Source organism: Mustela lutreola, chromosome 9, assembly GCF_030435805.1.
Source record: "Mustela lutreola isolate mMusLut2 chromosome 9, mMusLut2.pri, whole genome shotgun sequence".
NCBI lineage: Eukaryota > Metazoa > Chordata > Mammalia > Carnivora > Mustelidae > Mustela > Mustela lutreola.
In genome coordinates, this window is record NC_081298.1 from 86354351 (window position 1) to 86371778 (window position 17428).

The 17428-nt window shown below is 38.1% G+C and overlaps 1 protein-coding gene across 10 annotated transcripts in view; it reads right to left on the reverse strand.

The window, feature by feature from the left end:
• Positions 1-17428, reverse strand: part of WDPCP (WD repeat containing planar cell polarity effector) — a 573555-nt gene that overhangs the window by 66447 nt on the left and 489680 nt on the right. For 9 of the 10 annotated variants that reach the window (XR_009357253.1, XM_059187803.1, XM_059187806.1 and 6 more), the window contains one exon: positions 6682-6761. The exons of the other annotated variant lie outside the window; for it this stretch is intronic. Coding sequence is in view for 8 of the 9 variants with exons in the window: in XM_059187803.1 (XP_059043786.1) it covers positions 6682-6761 (80 nt within the window). In the remaining variant the exon portion in view is untranslated. The remainder of the gene's footprint in view (positions 1-6681; positions 6762-17428) is intronic. 10 annotated transcript variants of the gene reach the window in all.

A 17428-nucleotide genomic window follows, 5' to 3' on the forward strand; every position in this document is an offset into this window, starting at 1 on the left:
GCTTGTTCTTTTATAGTTCCTTACAGTATAAAGTTATGTTGTTTGAGATTTTTTAAAAATAGAAAGTTTATGGCTAAAAACTTCCCCATTAGTACTGTTTTTGCTGTCTCCCATAAGTTTTGATATGTTGTGTGTTCATTTTTGTTTGTTTAGAGGTATTTTATTATTTCCCTTTCAATTTCTTATTTGACCCAGTAGTTGTTTGTTAATAATATTTTGAGTGTTTCTGAATTCTCATTTTCATTGTATTATTCATTTCTAATTTAATTCTATTCAGTATCAGAAAAGACATTTCAGATGATTCCAGTCTTTTTAAATTTGTTCAGACCTGTTTTGTGACCTAGCTTGTGATCTCTCCTGGAGAATGTCCCAGGTACATGTGAGAAGAATGTGTTTTCCGTTTTGGGGGGGAATGTTCTGTATGTCTTTAGTTTCCATTTGGTCTGTAGTGTTTTTCTGCTGTTTTCCTACTGAGTTTTTTGTGTGTGGATGATCTATTATAAAGGCAGGGGATTAAAGTATACTACTGTTGTATTATCTGTTTCTTTAGATCTGTAAATTTTGCCTTATATATTAATATATATTGATAGGTTTATATTTGATGTTGGGTGTTTATTTATAATTATTACATCTTCCTTGTAAACTGACCCATTTATCATTATAAAATGCTGACTTTATCTTTTCCAAAAACCAATTCTTTATTTGTCTTGTGATAGTTTCTGAATTAAAGCATATTTTGTCTACTATTTAGTGACTCCTGCTCTCTTTTGGTTACTGTTTGCATGGAATATCTTTATCCACCCTTTCACTTTCAGGCTATGTGTACCCTTGAATCTGAAGTGAGTCTGAGGGTCCCTGGCTGGCTCAGTTGGAGGAGCTTGCAACTTTTGATCTTGGAATCATGAGCTAGAGCCCCACATTGGGTGTACAGATTTCTTTTTTTCCTTCCTTCCACCTACCTTCCTTCCTTCCCTTCCTTTGATTTTATTTATTTATTTGAGAGAGAGAGAGAATACAAGCAGTAGAAGTGAGAGAGGGAGAAGCAGGCTTTCCACTGAGCAGGGAGCCTGATGTGGGGCTTGATCCCAGGACCTTGGGATCATGACCAGAGCCAAAGGCAGATGCTTAATGACAGAGCCACCCAGGTGCCCCATAGAGATTTCTTAAATAAATAATAATAATAATTTTTTAAAAAAGAGTCTCTTGTAGACAACATAGAGTTGAGACTTTTTAAAAAAAAATCCATTCAACCACTCTATCTTTTTTTTTTTAAAGATTTTTATTAATTTATTTAACTGAGAGCGAGAGATCACAAGTAGGCAGAGAGACAGACAGAGAGGGAAAAACAGGCTCCCTGCTGAGCAGAGTGCCCGCTGTGGGGCTCGATCCCAGGACTACAGGGATCATGACCTGAGCTGAAGGCAGAGGCTTATCCCACTGAGCCACCCAGGCACTCCCTTTCCTTGCTTCTTAAAGGAGGCCTGTATTGCTGTGTACTTCCCTCTTATGATCACTCGTGCTGCATCCCAAAGGTTTTGGACTGTTCTGATTTCATTTTCATTTGCTTCTATGTATTTTTGTATTTCTTCTTTAATTTCCTGCTTAACCCTTTCATTCTTTTTAGGATATTCTTTACCCTCCATGTATTTGTGGTCTTTCCAAATATTTTCTTGTGATTGACTTCTAGTTTCATAGCATTGTGGTCAGAAAATAAACATGGTATGATCTTAATCTTTTTATACTTGTTGAGGTCTACTATTAACCTTATTTGTCTTCCCTTGTAGATTATGGTTTTCTTTTCCCTTGCTGCTTTCAGGATTCTTTCTTTGTCTCTGTATATTGCAAATTTTACTCCAGTATATCTTGATGTTGGCTTCTTTTTGTTGTTTTCGATGGGAGTTCTCTGTACCTCCTGGATTTGGATGTCTGTCTCCTCCTCCAGATTAGGGAGGTTTTCAGCTATAATTTGATCAAATAAACCTTCTCCCCATTTCCCCCTCTCTTCTTCTGGAACTCCTATGATATGAATGTTGTTAAACTTCACAGAGGCATTGAATTCTCTAAGTCTATATTCATGATCAATATTTTTCTTTCCCTCTTCTTTTTAGCTTTATTATTTTCTGTAATTTTATTTTCTGTATCACATATTCATTCTTCTACTTCTTCTATCCTTGTGGTCATTACTGTGTCTTGGTTATAGCATTTTTATAAAATTTTGGCCTGACTAGTTTTTAGGTTTTTTATCTCTGCACTAAGGGACTCTGGTGTTTTCTATGCTTTTCTTAAGCCCAGCTAGTATCCTTCTGACTGTTGTTTTAAATTCTGGTGCAGGATATTACTTAGATCTGTTTTGATTAGATCCTTGACTGTTATCTCTTCTTATTTTTTCTTTTGCAGTAAATTCCTCCATCTTGACATTTTATCTAGATCTCTATCTTCTCTGTTATAAAAAGCTGTTATGTTTCATGCTTCTGAGAGTAATCACTATACTAAGAGGTATACTGCCTGGCACTTCAGGAAGTGTTTCTGGTGTATTCTGTGTACAGTCTGCTGTTGTGTTTTGGCTGCTTGTTCCGTCAAGTCAGTTCTCTCCAGAGTTCCTCTTTGCCTGCAGTGGTTAGTGTTTTAACTAGGCGTGTTTTGGTCTGCTTGTTAAAAGAGGCTAGATCCTATTTCTCCTATAGTTGAAGCTCTTCGGCACTCTGGTCACTAGACTTGATGCATGCAGGGAGTTCCTGCTAGTCTTTTGGGGGAGAGGCTCACTACCATTCTGACTCTCAGGCACATTTGTCCTAGTTCAGAAGCATCCATAGAGTGCAGAGGGGTGAGGCTTGGTGTAAATGGCTCAGGCCTCCACTGTGGGGAGCTTTGGTGCTCACTGAAGTCCCTCAATGCTGATGGGCAGGGAGGTGGGGTGGAATGGGGTGGGGAAATGGTATCAGTGTGTTCTCTGGTTCCCAGAGAGCAGAGTGTGCATCCACTGCTGCTCAGGAAGAGAAAAGCAAACAATTTCCCCTCATTTGTCCCAGGCATCCCTCAGATCACTGCCTTCACTCTATCTGTGTCTGAGCCATCTGCCCACCCCGTCTTGCAGTGCTCCTGTGTTTTATCTGTGACACTCTGGCTAGGTTTCAAAACTCCAAATTTTAGGGACCCAGTGCCGTATAGACCCACATTGATCCACTGGGGGATGGTCTGGTCAAGCTGTGGCTGGTGCCAGTTTGTCCCAGAAGATCAGTCACACAAATATACAGGGGCTTGGAGTTTATGGTAAAGTGCAGGAAAAAGCCAGTGTCTAGGTTATCTGCCCTCAGCAGGTGTCTCTGTTTGTATGCTAATAAACAGAGCAGTTCAGTGTTGCCCACAGGCTCTTTTGTCCCTGGAGGGACAATGCCACCTCTCCCAAATACATTCCAAGAAGGAGATCTTATCTCCCAATGCCACTTAGGGGGGATCCTCATAACATACTATCCACTTCTGCTCCTGGTCCTCTGACCTTCTCTACAGGAGAACCTCTATACCCACCAGGCTTTACCTGGAGATGTTGAAGACTTTTAAAACTTTAGTCTCTGAGCTCTGCTGCTTCTAAAAACTTGCAAAAATCAGCCCCTCTCATTTTCTCCATCAGTAGTTTTGGGAAGTGTTTTTCTTGTGCAATGTCCCATGCTCTATTCACTCTCTCTTTCTCCTCTCTCTCAGATCAGGCTCCCTCCCCTCCACAGCAGCTGTGATTCTTCCTACCCCCCCCCAAATTACATCTCTGCCAATCTCTTAGTTTCCAGGATGTGGCCCCTTTTCTCCTTCTGGTTCTGCAGTTTGTTCTCTCAGTTTTCAGACTGACTTCCTGGGTATTCAGAATGATTTGATATTTATCTAGCTCTTCAGGAGGGACAAGGCAAGTATAGGGTTCTCTTACTACTTTGCCATTTTAACTTCTCTTTTATTCTTAAAGTACAGTTTTGCCAGGTAAAGTATTCTTGTTTGGCAGTTTTTTTTTTTCTTTCAGTGCCTTGAATCTATCTACCCACCCTCTTTAGACTTGCAAGGTTTCTGCTGAAAAATCCACTGACAGTCTTAAGTGATAAGTCATTTTTCCCTTGTTGCTGTGAAAATTCTTTGTTTTTGACTTCTGCCAATTTAGTTATAATATGTCTCATGATGACCTCTCTGGGTTGAACATATTTGGGAAATTTTGGGCTTCACAGATTTGGATGTTCATTTTCCTGCATAGATTTGAGATGTTTCAACCATTATTTAAGGTTTGGGCCCCCTTTCCTCTCTCTCTCTTCTCCTTCTGAAACTCCTGTGATTTGTTGGTTCTTTTTGGTATTGTATTGAGTTCTATAGGCTTTTTGCATGTTTTCATTCTTGTTCATTTATTTTTTAAAAATTAAAAAAAAAATTTTAGACTTTTTTTTTCTTTTTAAAGAGAGAGAGTACAAGCAGGCAGAGTGGCAGGCGGAGGCCGAAAGAGAAGCAGGCTCCCCGCTGAGCAAGGAGCATGACGCAGGACTTGATCCCAGGACTGTGGGACCGTGGGATCATGACCTGAGCCCAGGGCAGCCGCTTAACTGACTGAGGCACCAGTTGTCCCTTGTTTGTTCATTTAAATTTATAATTTCAAATGAATTGTCTTTGAGTTTGTTGATTCTTTCTTCTGCTTAATTCTGCTATTGAAATTAAAGAAATTTTCAGTTTTATCATTTTATTCTTCAGCTCCAGATTTTTTTTTTAGTTTTTATTCCCTTACTTTTAAATTTTTTTGTTTTGCTTTTATTTCCTGAGCTTCTCATTTTGTTCATGCATTGTTTTACTGACTTTCTTTAGTATCTGTGTTCTCTTTTAGCTCACTGAGCTTTTTAAAGATAATTTTTTGGAATTCTCTGTCAAGCAGTTCACGGAATTCCATTTCCTTGGCACTGACTATGGAACTTTCTCCATTTCCTTTGGTGGTATCATATTTGCCTGATTCTTTGTGAATCTATAGCCTTGCACTGATGTCTGTGCAATTAAAGGAGCAGGAACTTCCTCCGTTCTTTACGAAGTATTTTGGCAGGTGAAGACCTACTCAGCAGGTCCCCAGGAAACAAGCCTGCCTCCAAGATCAGATCATGGGCTGCTTCCAGGTCTATAGTCTGCAGTTTAACGGAACCAGGATCAGGTCATGCACGGGCTGCTTCCAGGTCTATAGTCAGATCAGTGGTTAGCTGGTTTATTAATGGGATTGTCAGGAGGCATAGCTTGTGTTGGTTACGCAAGTGGATAGGCTGCTTCTGAATCCACAGTTGGGAGGCCTGCTACTTGGGACACAGATTGGCACGTTTCCTCCCAGGTCCCTTGAGTGGACAAGACTGATTCTGGGATCACAGTTGAGCAGTTGAAGCTAGTTAGGGGGTTGCTTCTAGGTCTGCAGTTGGAACTGCAGTCTGTGGGCTTGTTTGTAAGGTCACAGGCAGGTGTCAACCCTGCCAGGTCCACCAGGAGGCAGGGTTAGTAGCATGGCAATGGTTGAGTGCAGCTAGAACATGTATATGGGGTAATAGAGCTCCTCCTGAGTCTGTAGTCAGAGTCCTGGGGCAGGGTATGCTTTCTCAGAAAATCCTTCCTCTGTCTTGGGTGCCACTGGGGTGTTGCAACTTTCTACCTGGACTTTGAAGTTCTTACAATGGCACTTTTAGTTGTGGGTGGTTGCCAAATTCGTGTTTTGGGGGGAATGAGTGCTGGAGACCTCCTATTCTACCGTCTTACTAGTAACCATCAATTAGCTGCTGGCCTTCTTGAATTAATTTCATTAATTTAATTAATTAATTAATTAATTTCATTAATTTCATTAATTCGTCTCTGGGCTATGCAGAAAAAACCCCCAAACCCCTTCATATGAAGCCCATTAACTCCACATGTCTCTCTTGTCCTTATCTGTATTTTTGTTGTTGTTGTTGTATTTCCAAATTTTGCACTTCAGTCTCAAAGACTTCGTTAAGCAGAAATGACTCATTTTCAGAGAGAAAGGTAAGAAAGTAAATAGGCGAAGCTAAGATTTATCTTTAGGGAATAGTGAAAAGGGGACATATTGAGAATATTCAAATACTATTTTTGTTCCTTCACACACACAGTCATCTATGTGCTATTTGTGCTTTTTCCTATAATTTCTCATACATCTTCTTCATGTTGAAATTCTTATCTTTGAAGGCCACCCGCTCAGCTGAACATCTTGGCTGGAAGTCATTGTTCTCTTACCTCCTCATGTTTTTTAGGGGGTACCACTTGTAGTCTAACTTACTATGTACATTTCTTTCTTACTAAATTAGGCAAGAATCATGCCATTTTTCTCAGTGACCTTCAAAGCTTGGCTTCTCAAAGTATAATCTCCAAGCCAGCAGCATACACATTACTTAGAGCCTGTTAGAAATTCAGAATCATGGGCTCTGCTCCAGACCTATTCAGTGAGAATCAATATTTTAATAAGGTACCCTCATTTATTTGTATGATCATTAAAATTAAGCCTTTGTTATAATCAGCTGACTTGGTATTTTACATTATAATATCCAAGAACTGTCTTACAACACACCAACTAGCAATGCCCAGGGATTTATTTTTATTAATTTACTGGAAGCTCTTGGCAGTTATAACACTGTTATTCTGTTACACTTTAAGTACTTTGGGTAATTTGGATACCATTACCTTCTTCATTACAGGTCTTAGTCCTCAAAGATTCTGCACAGGTGTCTTTTTCAAGTTCATTTCTTCTGTCAAGTACTTGTCTGTTGTTTTTTAATTGCAAAAAGGATTAAAAAGAAAATTATAGGGTTAATATGTTATAGACTTTAAAGTATGAATACTTTCAAACTTCTGAAGTTTTAAAAAATGCAGTAAAAAATTTCCTTGGAAACTTTAAGCAATACAATCATTTAAATATCATAGTATTAAAAATACTGAAAATCATTTCCAGTTTTTCCCCAACATTAAATAATTTATAGGACATTTTTGATGAACAATTAAATTCAAATTTAGGATACAATTAAATGTTTTACATATATGATTTTCAAAAGAAGTAATGGAAACATAATGTGACACTCTAAACTGCTGGAGTTTAAAAGATTAGAATGGACAGTAAAAATTTCCTATTAAATAAATTTTATTTTCCTAGTTTTAAAAGTAATCTATTATTATAGAAAAATTTAAAAACCACAGGAAAAAATTAACATAATCCAAATATCCAGAGTTCTTATTTGGATAATTAGCTCCTGTACTAACTATTACACATTTTTAAAAACAAAGCTGAGAGGGGCACCTGGGTGGCTCAGTGGGTTAGGCCACTGCCTACGGCTCGGGTCATGATCTCAGGGTCCTGGGATCGAGCCCCGCATCGGGCTTTCTGCTCAGCAGGGAGCCTGCTTCCCTCTCTCTCTCTGCCCGCCTCTGCCTACTTGTGATCTCTCTCTGTCAAATAAATAAATAAATAAATAAATAAAATCTTTAAAAAAACAAAAACAAAAACAAAGCTGAGAAATATTGTCTTATGTTTTTTATAGTTCTCATACATTTTTTGTTAAATGTTTTATTTACATTATTATACCTTAAAATGAACTTTCAGTGATGTAGATTCAGGGTATCTGGCTAGCTCAGTTTTGAAGAGCATGAGACTCTTAATTTCAGGGTTGTGAGTTGGAGCCTCACTTTGGCTACAGAGATGACTTAAAAATAAAAATCTTAAAGAAAAAGATATAGATTCTATGAATTTAACAGATGTATAGATATATGTTACTGCTGGGTGCCTGGGTGGCTCAGTCAGTTAAGCAGCCTTTTCTTGATTTCAGCTCAGGTCATGATCTCAGAGTTCTGGGATTAAGCTCTTGTCCCACTGTGTGCTCAGCAGGGAGTCTGCTTGAGGATTCCCTCTCTTCCTTTGTCCCCCACCTCTAAAACAAATAAATAAATAAAATCTTAAAAAAAAAATTCTGCTACTGCTACCAGTATGTAGCATACAGAACAGTCTCAGCATGCAAAACAAAACAAAATAAAAAATCTCCCTCATACTCAACAGTCAGAGTCTCTCCTATTAGTAACCCCTAGGAATTGCTAATTCCTCCTCATGACTATAGTTCTGACTTCAAAAATGTCATGTAATTGTAATCATAAGTAAAAACTTATGATTGGGTTCTGTCACTCGGTGTGATGTTCTGTATATTCATCCAAGATGTTATATTCAACAGTTCACTTTTTATTGATGAGGAGTATTTCACTGTATAGGTCTAACAGTTTGTTTATCGCCTTCTGAAGAATATTTGTTTTCCCAGGTTTTGGTGATTATGAATAAAATGACTCCAAACATTCATGTGTAGGTTTTACTATGATAAAAGTGTTTCTCTAGTGTAAATATGCAAGAATAAGATTGCTGACTCATATGGTAAGCTTATGTTTACCTTTATAGGAAGATAGGGAACTTTTTCCCAGGATGCCTATACCATTTTGTATTCTTACCGGCAAGTTATGAGAGCTCTATTTGCTGTGCACCCTAACTAGTGGTTGGTATTATAAATACCTTTTTATTATAGATATTGTAATAGGTATGCAGAGGTAGCTCATCATGGTTTTAATTTTTAACCTTGCATTTCCCTCATGGCTAATGACATTGAATATTTTCTCATGGGCTTATTTGTCATTTGTGTATCTCCTAATTAAATCATTCAAGTCATACCTTTTGCCCATTTTAATTGAGTTTTCTTGTTAGTAATGTTTTCTTATTTTGAATTTTTAGAGTTCTTTATATATTCTGGGTTTAAATCCTTCATCTGTTACGGGATTTGCAAATGTTTTCTCCAGCACGTAGCTTGTCTTTTCATGCTCTTAAGAGTACCCCCCCCCCTTTTTTTAAAGATTTATTTATTTGATAGTGAGAGAGGGAACACAAGCAGGGGGAGTGGGAGAGGGAGAAGTAGACCTTCCCCTGAGCAGGGAGCACAATGTGGGTCTCTATCCCAGGACCCTGGGATCATGACCTGAGCCAAAGGCAGCCACCTAATGACTGAGCCACCCAGGCTTCCTTATGCTCTTTGTATCTTTTAAAGAGCAAAAGTTGATGAAGCCTAGCTTATCAATTTTTTTTTTCTTCTGGATTATGCTTTTAGTTTCAGAGCTGAGAATTCTTAGACTAATCCCAGGTAATGCTCTCTTTTAAAAGTTTTATAGTTTTATATTATATATTAAGTTGTATGATACATTTTGAGTTAATTTTTGAATAAGGTATGAGGTTTAGTTTGGGGCTCATTGCCTTTACACATAAGATGTCCAGATGTTCCAGCACCATTTGTTGAAGAGTACTCTTTCTCCATTGAATTGCTTTTGTAAAAAATCGATGGGGCATATATACATAGGTTTATTTTAGGATTGTCTATTCTTTTTCATTAATCTACATGTCCTTTTTCTTTTTTAAAATTTTATTTATTTATTTATAAACAATTAGTCCTTTTAAAAAAGATTTTATATATTTGACAGAAAGAGAGGAAGCAGAAGGAGAGAGAGAGAAGCAGGCTCCCTGCTGAGCAGAGAGCCTGACATGGGGCTTGATGCCCTATTAGAACTCTGGGATCATGACCAGAATTTTGTTAGCGTTTCTGGAGATTTTCTCTGTTCTGTTCTAGGTTTGTTGCTTTGTTCTTTCCTGTCAAAGGGTCCCCTTTAATATTTCTTGCAGGGCTGGTTTAGTGGTCATGAATTCCTTTAGTTTTTATTTGTCTGGGAAACCCTTTATCTCTCCTTGTATTCTGAATAAGAGCCCTGCTGGATAGATGATTATTTTTTTTTTTAAAAAAGATGTTTATTTATTTATTTGACAGAGATCACACGACGGCAGAGAGGCAGGCAGAGAGAGAGGGAGGAAGCAAGCTCCCTGCTGAGCAGAGAGCCAGATGCGGATGTGGGGCTTGATCCCAGGACCTTGGGATCATGACCTGAACTGAAAGCAGAGGCTTTAACCCACTGAGCCACCCAGGCGCCCCTGGATAGATTATTCTTGACTGCATGTTTTTCCCTTTCAGCACATTGAATATATCATGCTACTGTTTCAGCTTGCCAAGTTTCTGTGGAAGGATCTGTAGCCAGTCCCATGGATCTTCCCTTGTAAGTTAGGGACTTCTTTTGTCTTGGTGTTCTTATGAGTTTTTCTTTATCACTATATGTTTCAAATTTAACTATAATATTTCTTGGTGTTGGCCTAGCTTCTGTTGATTTTGATGGGAGATCTCTGTGCTTCCTGGATTTGGATGTCTGTTTCCCTGCCCAGATTAGGGAGCCTGTTAAGCTATTATTTCCTCAAAAAAATTTTCTGCTACCTTTTCTCTCTCTTCTTCTTTTGGGTCTCCTAATATCATTGCTATTTTGTTTGATAGAGTCATTGAATTCCCTAGGCCTATTCTCATGATCCATAACTCTTTGTCTGCTTTCTTCTATTTCCTCATTTTCCATTATTCTTTCTTCTGTATCACTTATTTGCTTCTCTGCTTCTTCCATCTTGGTGTTCATTATATCCAGTCTGTTTCAGATTTCAGTTATTGCAGTTTTCACGTCTGATTTCTTTTTATTTATTTATTTTTTATTTTTATTTTTATTATTATTTTTTTCACTTCTGATTTCTTAAAATTTTTTTATCTCTGTGGTAAGGGCCTCCCTGACATCTTCCATAGTTTTTTTTAGCTCAATGAGTATCCTTGTAATTGTTGCTTTAAATTCTTCATCAGCCATATTACTTTTGTCTCTTTCAGTTAGATCTCTGGCTGTGACCTCTTCTTGTTTCATTTGGGATGAATTCCTCCATCTTGGCAGTTTGTCTGTATGTCTCTGTCTTCTTTGTGTTAGAAAAGCCTGTTATGTTTCCTCCTCCTCAGGGTAATGTTTTATGAAGAAGAGGTCATATACTGTGCGGGGCCTGGTACTTTAGGAAGTATCTCTGGTGTGTGCTGTATGCTCTCTGCTACTGAGTTTTGGCTGCTCTATCCCTCAGGGCCATCATCTGCAAGTCTTGTCTTCAGTGGACAGTGTTTGGACCTTGGCCAGAGTGTGGCCAGTTTTAACAGGTTTGTTCTCGTCTGCTTCTTAAATGAGACCGGATGCTACTTTCACTAGAACTGAAGACTTGGAGAACTCTGGTCAGGAGACTTGGTGTGTGCAGGAATTTCTGCTGATCAGGGAAAGGGGCCCACTGTACTGGGACTGAGACACATATTCTGAAGGGCAGTACCAGCTGACAGCAGCAGGGCTGTACTTGGTATAAGAGGTTATGTAGCCAGTGTCGGCACTCTGCTATTTACTGAAGCTGGTTTATGCTGAGGGATGGGAGAGGGAAATGGTGTCAGCCAGCTCCTTTATCCCTGAAGAGAGGTCTCCATGCTTGCTACTCTCAGGGAATCACTCTCAGAAGAGCAAACAGTCTTCCCCTGTGCATCACAGGTATTTTTTAGATCACTGTTTCACATTGTCTGTGTCCAGGTTGTTTGCCTGGCAGAAACAGCATGGTGCACGTTGGGCTCTATCCCGGCCAAGCCTGGTGACTTTAAAAACTCTAAACTTTAGGGATGTGCTGTGGTGGGGGTTTGTGTTGGTCTTCTGGGGGGAGGGTCTCACTGCATTAGGAGGGATGCAGGTTTGACCAACAAGGGCAGTGGTGCCAGCGCACATGGCATGGGACCTAGAGCAAGCAGGCTAACTCGGCAGCCAGTTCATGGTGAGCCACACTCGGCACGTGGTTCTGAGGCTATACGAAGGGGTGGGGGAGGGAAATGGTGCCTACTAGCTCTTTCTTTCCCAGAGAGTCATCTCTGTGAATGCCACCTTTCACAGATGCGCTCCAAGAAAAGCAAATGATCTCTACTCTGTGTGGTGGAAGTATACCTCACATCACCCGTCTGCCCCAGATGCTGCTTGCCTGACTTCTCTCCAGGAGTAGAGCAGGGCTATATCCCAGCCAAGCCTACCAACCTTTAAAACTCCAATCTTTGACCCCCACTGGTTGGAAAAAACTCTGGAAAATCAGCCTCTCTCATCTTGCCGCCAATGGCTTTGGGACGTGTTCTTCTTGTGCGTTCCCATGTGCTACTCCTGCACCCTTCTCTGCAATTAGGTCTCCCCACTTTCTGCAGCAACTGTGATCCTTTTCTCCCCCAAACCATGTCTCTGTTCCTCCTACCTTCCTTGATGTGGCCTTTTTTCTCCTAGTTATGCAGTTTTTTCTGTCAGTACTCAAGTTGATTTCTTGGGCATTCAGAATGATTTGTTAGTTATTTAGTTGTGTTCAAGGGACAAGATAAACCTAGGGTTCTCTCTTAGCTCCCTCCTCTACCAAACATTTAAAGAAGAGTTAGTACCTATCCTCAAATTATTCCAGAAAACAGAAGAAGAATGAAACCTTCTGAACTCCTTTTACAAGGCCAGTAAGTTAGTGGTTTCATTTTCTCTGAATAAATACCCAGAAATGAAATTGCTAGGTTATATAGTAGTTCTCTTTTTAATTTTTCAAGAAACCTCCATATTCTTTTCCATAGTGTCTTCATCAGTTTACGTTCTCACCAGCAGTGTACAAGGGTTCCCTTTTCTCCACATCTTTGACAACCCTTATTTCTTATTTGTTTGTTCGTTTGTTTTATTGTTTGTTTTGTTTTTTAATTTTAGCCATTCTGACAGGTGTAAGGTGGTATCTCATTGTGGCTTTGACTTTCATTTGCTATCCAGGAAATTTCTATTTCTTCCCATTCTGTGTGTCTTTTTATGCCCAAACCATATAACCAACAGCATTTGCTGTTGAGCATCTTTTCATGGACCTGTTGGCCATCTGTATGTCATTGGAAAAATGTTTAGACTCTGTGCCCATATTTCATATATTTTTTAAAATATTGAGTTATATGAATTCTTTATATATTTTGGATTTTAACCCCTTATCAGATATATGATTTACAAGTATTTTCTCCCATTCAGTGGGTTGCCTTTTCATTTTGCTGATGGTTTCCTTTTGCTTTGAAGAAGCTTTTTAGTTTGTTGTTGTCCCACTTGTTTATTTTTGTTTTTGTTGCCTTTGCTTTTGGTATCAGATCGAAAAAATCATTGCCAAGATCAGTGTCAAGAAGCTTACTGCCTGTTTTCTTTAACTGTTTTATGGTTTCAGGTCTTACAGTTAAGTCTTTAATCTATTTCAGGTTTAGTTTTGGAAGTGATGTAAGATGGTGGACTGGTTTCATTCTTTTGCATTTGACTGTTTGGCTCTTCCAGAATCGTTTACTGAAGAGACTGTCCTTTCCCCATTAAATGCATGGCTCATTTGTTACAAATTAATTGACTGCATGCATATGGGTTTATTTCTGGGATTTCTATTTCTTCCCATTCTGTGTGTCTTTTTATGCCCAAACCATTCTCTTTTGATTGGATTGAGATTTTTAAAAAATGTACTCTAATGAGGTCTTTTAAGAAAAAAATTAACATATAATGTATTATTTGCTTCAGGGATACAGGTCTATGAATCATCAATCTTACACAATTCACAGCACTCACCATAGCACATACCCTCCCCAAAGTCCATAACCCAGCCACCCTATCCCCCCCAACCCACCCCAAATCCCAGCAACTCTCAGTTTGTTTCCTGAGATTAAGAATCTCTTATGGTTTGACTCCCTTCCTGGTCCCATCTTGTTTCATTTTTTTCCCTCCCTGCCCCCCCGTAACCCCCACCCTGTCTCTCAAATTCCTCATATCAGAGAGATCATATGATAATCATTTTTCTCTGATTGACTTATTTCAACAAGGTCTTTTGGTTAATCTCTATGTTAAGATTTTATTTAATGTTTTGAGTTAAATCTATCTTTCTCATATTTTCTTCCACAGTTTTGTGTTTGTTTGTTTGTTTCCTCTTTTTCTTTTGGGATATTTGGACTTTTTTAGTATTTTCTTCTGGTATTATTTCCCTCTGTCTGAAGAACTTCTTTTAATAATTCTTTTAGAGCTGGTCTGTTGGGAAGATGTTCTCTCAATTATTCTTCAACATATTTGAGAAGTTTTTAGCCATTCTTTGTCTATTTTTTTCAGCATGGCACACTTTTTCTTTTCTTTCTAGACTCTGATGTTACGAATATTAGACTTTGACATTGTCTCTCTCTTTATTTCCAGTATATATTTTTTCTCTTTGTTGTTCATTGTTCTATTTATTTGTCTTCCAGTTCACTGACTCTTTCCTTTTTCATCTCATTTCTGCTATTTAAGCCATCAGTGAGCTTTAAAAAATTTTGGTTTTTGAGTTCATTATTTGTTTTTTTTTTCTGTTTTCTGTTTCTTTTTGAGACTTCCTATTTTTCATTTGTTTCAACAGTTTTTGTGATTGTTAGAGAATTTCTGTAAAGCTGCTTAAAGTTTTGTCAGATAATTCCATCATCTGTCATCTCAGTGTTGTTGTCTTTTGACTATTTTTTTCCATGTGAGTGGAGTTTTTCCTGTAGTAATTTTGGGTCCTGGACATTTTAAACACTGTATGACTTCCTTGTTGAAATCCCATGATTAATGTTGGTAATTTTGCTCTAGCAGCCAACTGATCTTTTTAGGTTTAGGCTTCAAGTTCCAGTGCATCTCTGTGAGCTGTGGTTCCAATGTCAGCTCATTTTTCAAAATCTTTGCAATACTGTTTATATCTGCAAATGTGCATCATCCACTTGTCAATCTGTAACTTGGGTGATGCTTTATATGTTAGTTTGATCTCAAAGTCTTTTATATGCTGGTTAAGGTTAGATCCATAATACATGGGATTGGGGTATGAAACTGTGGAGTTTATAAATAATTTAATGGGGTCATTTTCTTGAGGTCCTTCCTATCTGTAATCTCCTTTGGTACCTTCTAGTCGAGTAAGCAGTGGCTTCAGTCACCTCATGCTGCCACACACCTTGGCTGGAACTGTCTCCAGGCCCAAGTTGTGGCAAAATAAAGGAAAAAATACTGGTAAATTTACCATAGAGTGAGGTACTTCAGATTCTGGTCTTCTTCCTTACTCTGTCTGTCACTATTTACTTGCCAGAGTCTTCAAATAGTTACTCTGTACATTCTTTGTAGGATTTTAGCTGCATTCAGTAGGAGAGAAAGGGATAAATAGTGTGCTTGTTCCATCTGGAACCAGAATCTGATAATCCTGATTTTTAATGGCTTACATAGTATTCTAATATTTGGATATACTTTAATTTACTCAATTTCCCAAATATACATTTAAATTATTCAGTTTTATGATAACAATGTGATGGACATTTCTATGTATATATTACAAAAGTGAAATTTTAAGTCATGATACTTAAACTCTTTTTGATACAACTGCCAAAATTACTTTCTGAAAAACTTACTTGGATTTATAAGACTTGACCATCAAAAAGCATATTGACCATGTTAAAATAAAAACAAATCGAGGGATACCTGAGAGGCTCATTCAGTTAAGTGTCTGAAATTAAGTGATTTTGGCTCAGGTCATGATCTAAGGTCATGAGATCAAGCCCCAAGTTGGGCTCTGAGCTCAGCAGGGAGTCTGTTTCTCTTCCTCTCCCTCTGCCTCTGCCTCTTCCTCTGCCCCATTAGTACCTCTCCCCCTTAAAGTGCTCTTTCTCTCTCAAAAATAAATAAATCTTTAAAAAAGCAAAAACAAATGGAGATCAGCCTTGAAAATTCCCTCAACACACAAAACCAGTTTCATTATACAAACAAAGCTTAATTTAGCTTATTTGGCAGGACTAACTTAATCTAGGTCATTTCTTGGTTATGCCTGTGGAAATCATAAGTAAAACTTGAATTGTATTATAGTTTTTATAAGGCAACCACTCACCAATTCCCTATCATTTAAGAAAATTTTAATATTATAACCAGTCACTGTGAAGAATAAACAATCACTGCTCTCTCACTATATAAGCTGCTCTATAAAAAAACAAGCCTGAGTCTCATTCCATGTTTTGGTTTGAGTACCTCTGGTTTGAAACTTTCTTTTTGGTGTGTGCACAAAAAAATTTTCCTCATTACTATTTCAGGGATTCATTAGTTTTACTCTGTTATTTCTGATGACTGAAACCCATTAAACACCATTTAAAAATGCATTTGACTATTCCCTACCCCTCCACCTCAAAATTGTGGTCACCACTGCAGGTTAATAGCTTAATTTAGGGCTCTGGAAACTGATAAATTTAGGGAACTAATCAAGCATTTACTTTGCCTTTTAGGGTAATCAAATAACTGGTAAGGAACCTTTTTCCCCCTGTATAAAAGAATTATAGCTTATAAATGACAGAATTAGAAGTTTGCTACCCCTAATTAAATAATAATCTCGGGAGCTCTCATTGGTGAATTCCAAAGCACTAGACAAAATGTTGATGGGGAACTTTATACAGATTTTCCTCGACTTTTGATGGGGTTACATCCTGGTAAACCCATTGTAAGTTTCAACTACTCAAAGTCAGTGATGCATTTTATACCCTAACCTACCAAACATCATAGCTTACCTACCTTAAATATATTTAAATACATTAAATATATTCTGAACCCTTCCACTAGCCTATAATTAGGTCAAATGATCTAACAAAAAGCTATTTTCTAATAGTGTTGAATATCTCATGTAATTTATTGAATACTGTACTGAAAGTGAAAAACAGAATGGCTGTATGGGTACAGAAGTTAAGTGTGTCAGTTGATTACCCTCCTAATCATGTAGCAGATTGGGCACTGTGGTTGGCTGCCACCACCCAGCATCACAAGGGGGGTACTGTACCACATTGTGCTAGCCCAGGAAAAGATCAAAACTCAGTATTTGAAGTATGGTTTCTATTGAATGTGTATCACTTGTGCACCATCATGAAGTAAAAAGCCAATCTAAGTCAGGGACCATTGGTAATGGAAAATTCCAGGGATTAATTTTAGCATCATTAAAAGACCTTGTATACTTCAAGTTGTGATGTAATAAAGAGCACAGTATCCTTTGTTATTTTTTGTGACTTGGGACACAAATAACAATTTCCCTAAATTTGTTTATAGGAACATACTTAAGAAAAGCAAAATAATTATAATTTATAAATATAGGGAGAATTTACAGATGATTATATATATTCTTTTTTTTTTTTTAAAGATTTTATGTATTTATTTGACAGAGATCACAAATAGGCAGAAAGGCAGGCAGAGAGAGAGAGGAGGAAGCAGGCTCCCTGCTGAGCAGAGAGCCCGATGCGGGACTCGATCCCAGGACCCTAAGATCATGACCTGAGCCAAAGGCAGCAGCCTAACCCACTGAGCTACCCAGGCGCCCCTGATATATATATTCTTCTCCCATCTTTCAGACATGCAATTTGTCTCTGGGAAGGGATATGCAAAGCTTGGTGTATCTCGAATTGTAGGTAATAGACAAATAGCTTAGTTTATAAGGAAAAGTTATTACATG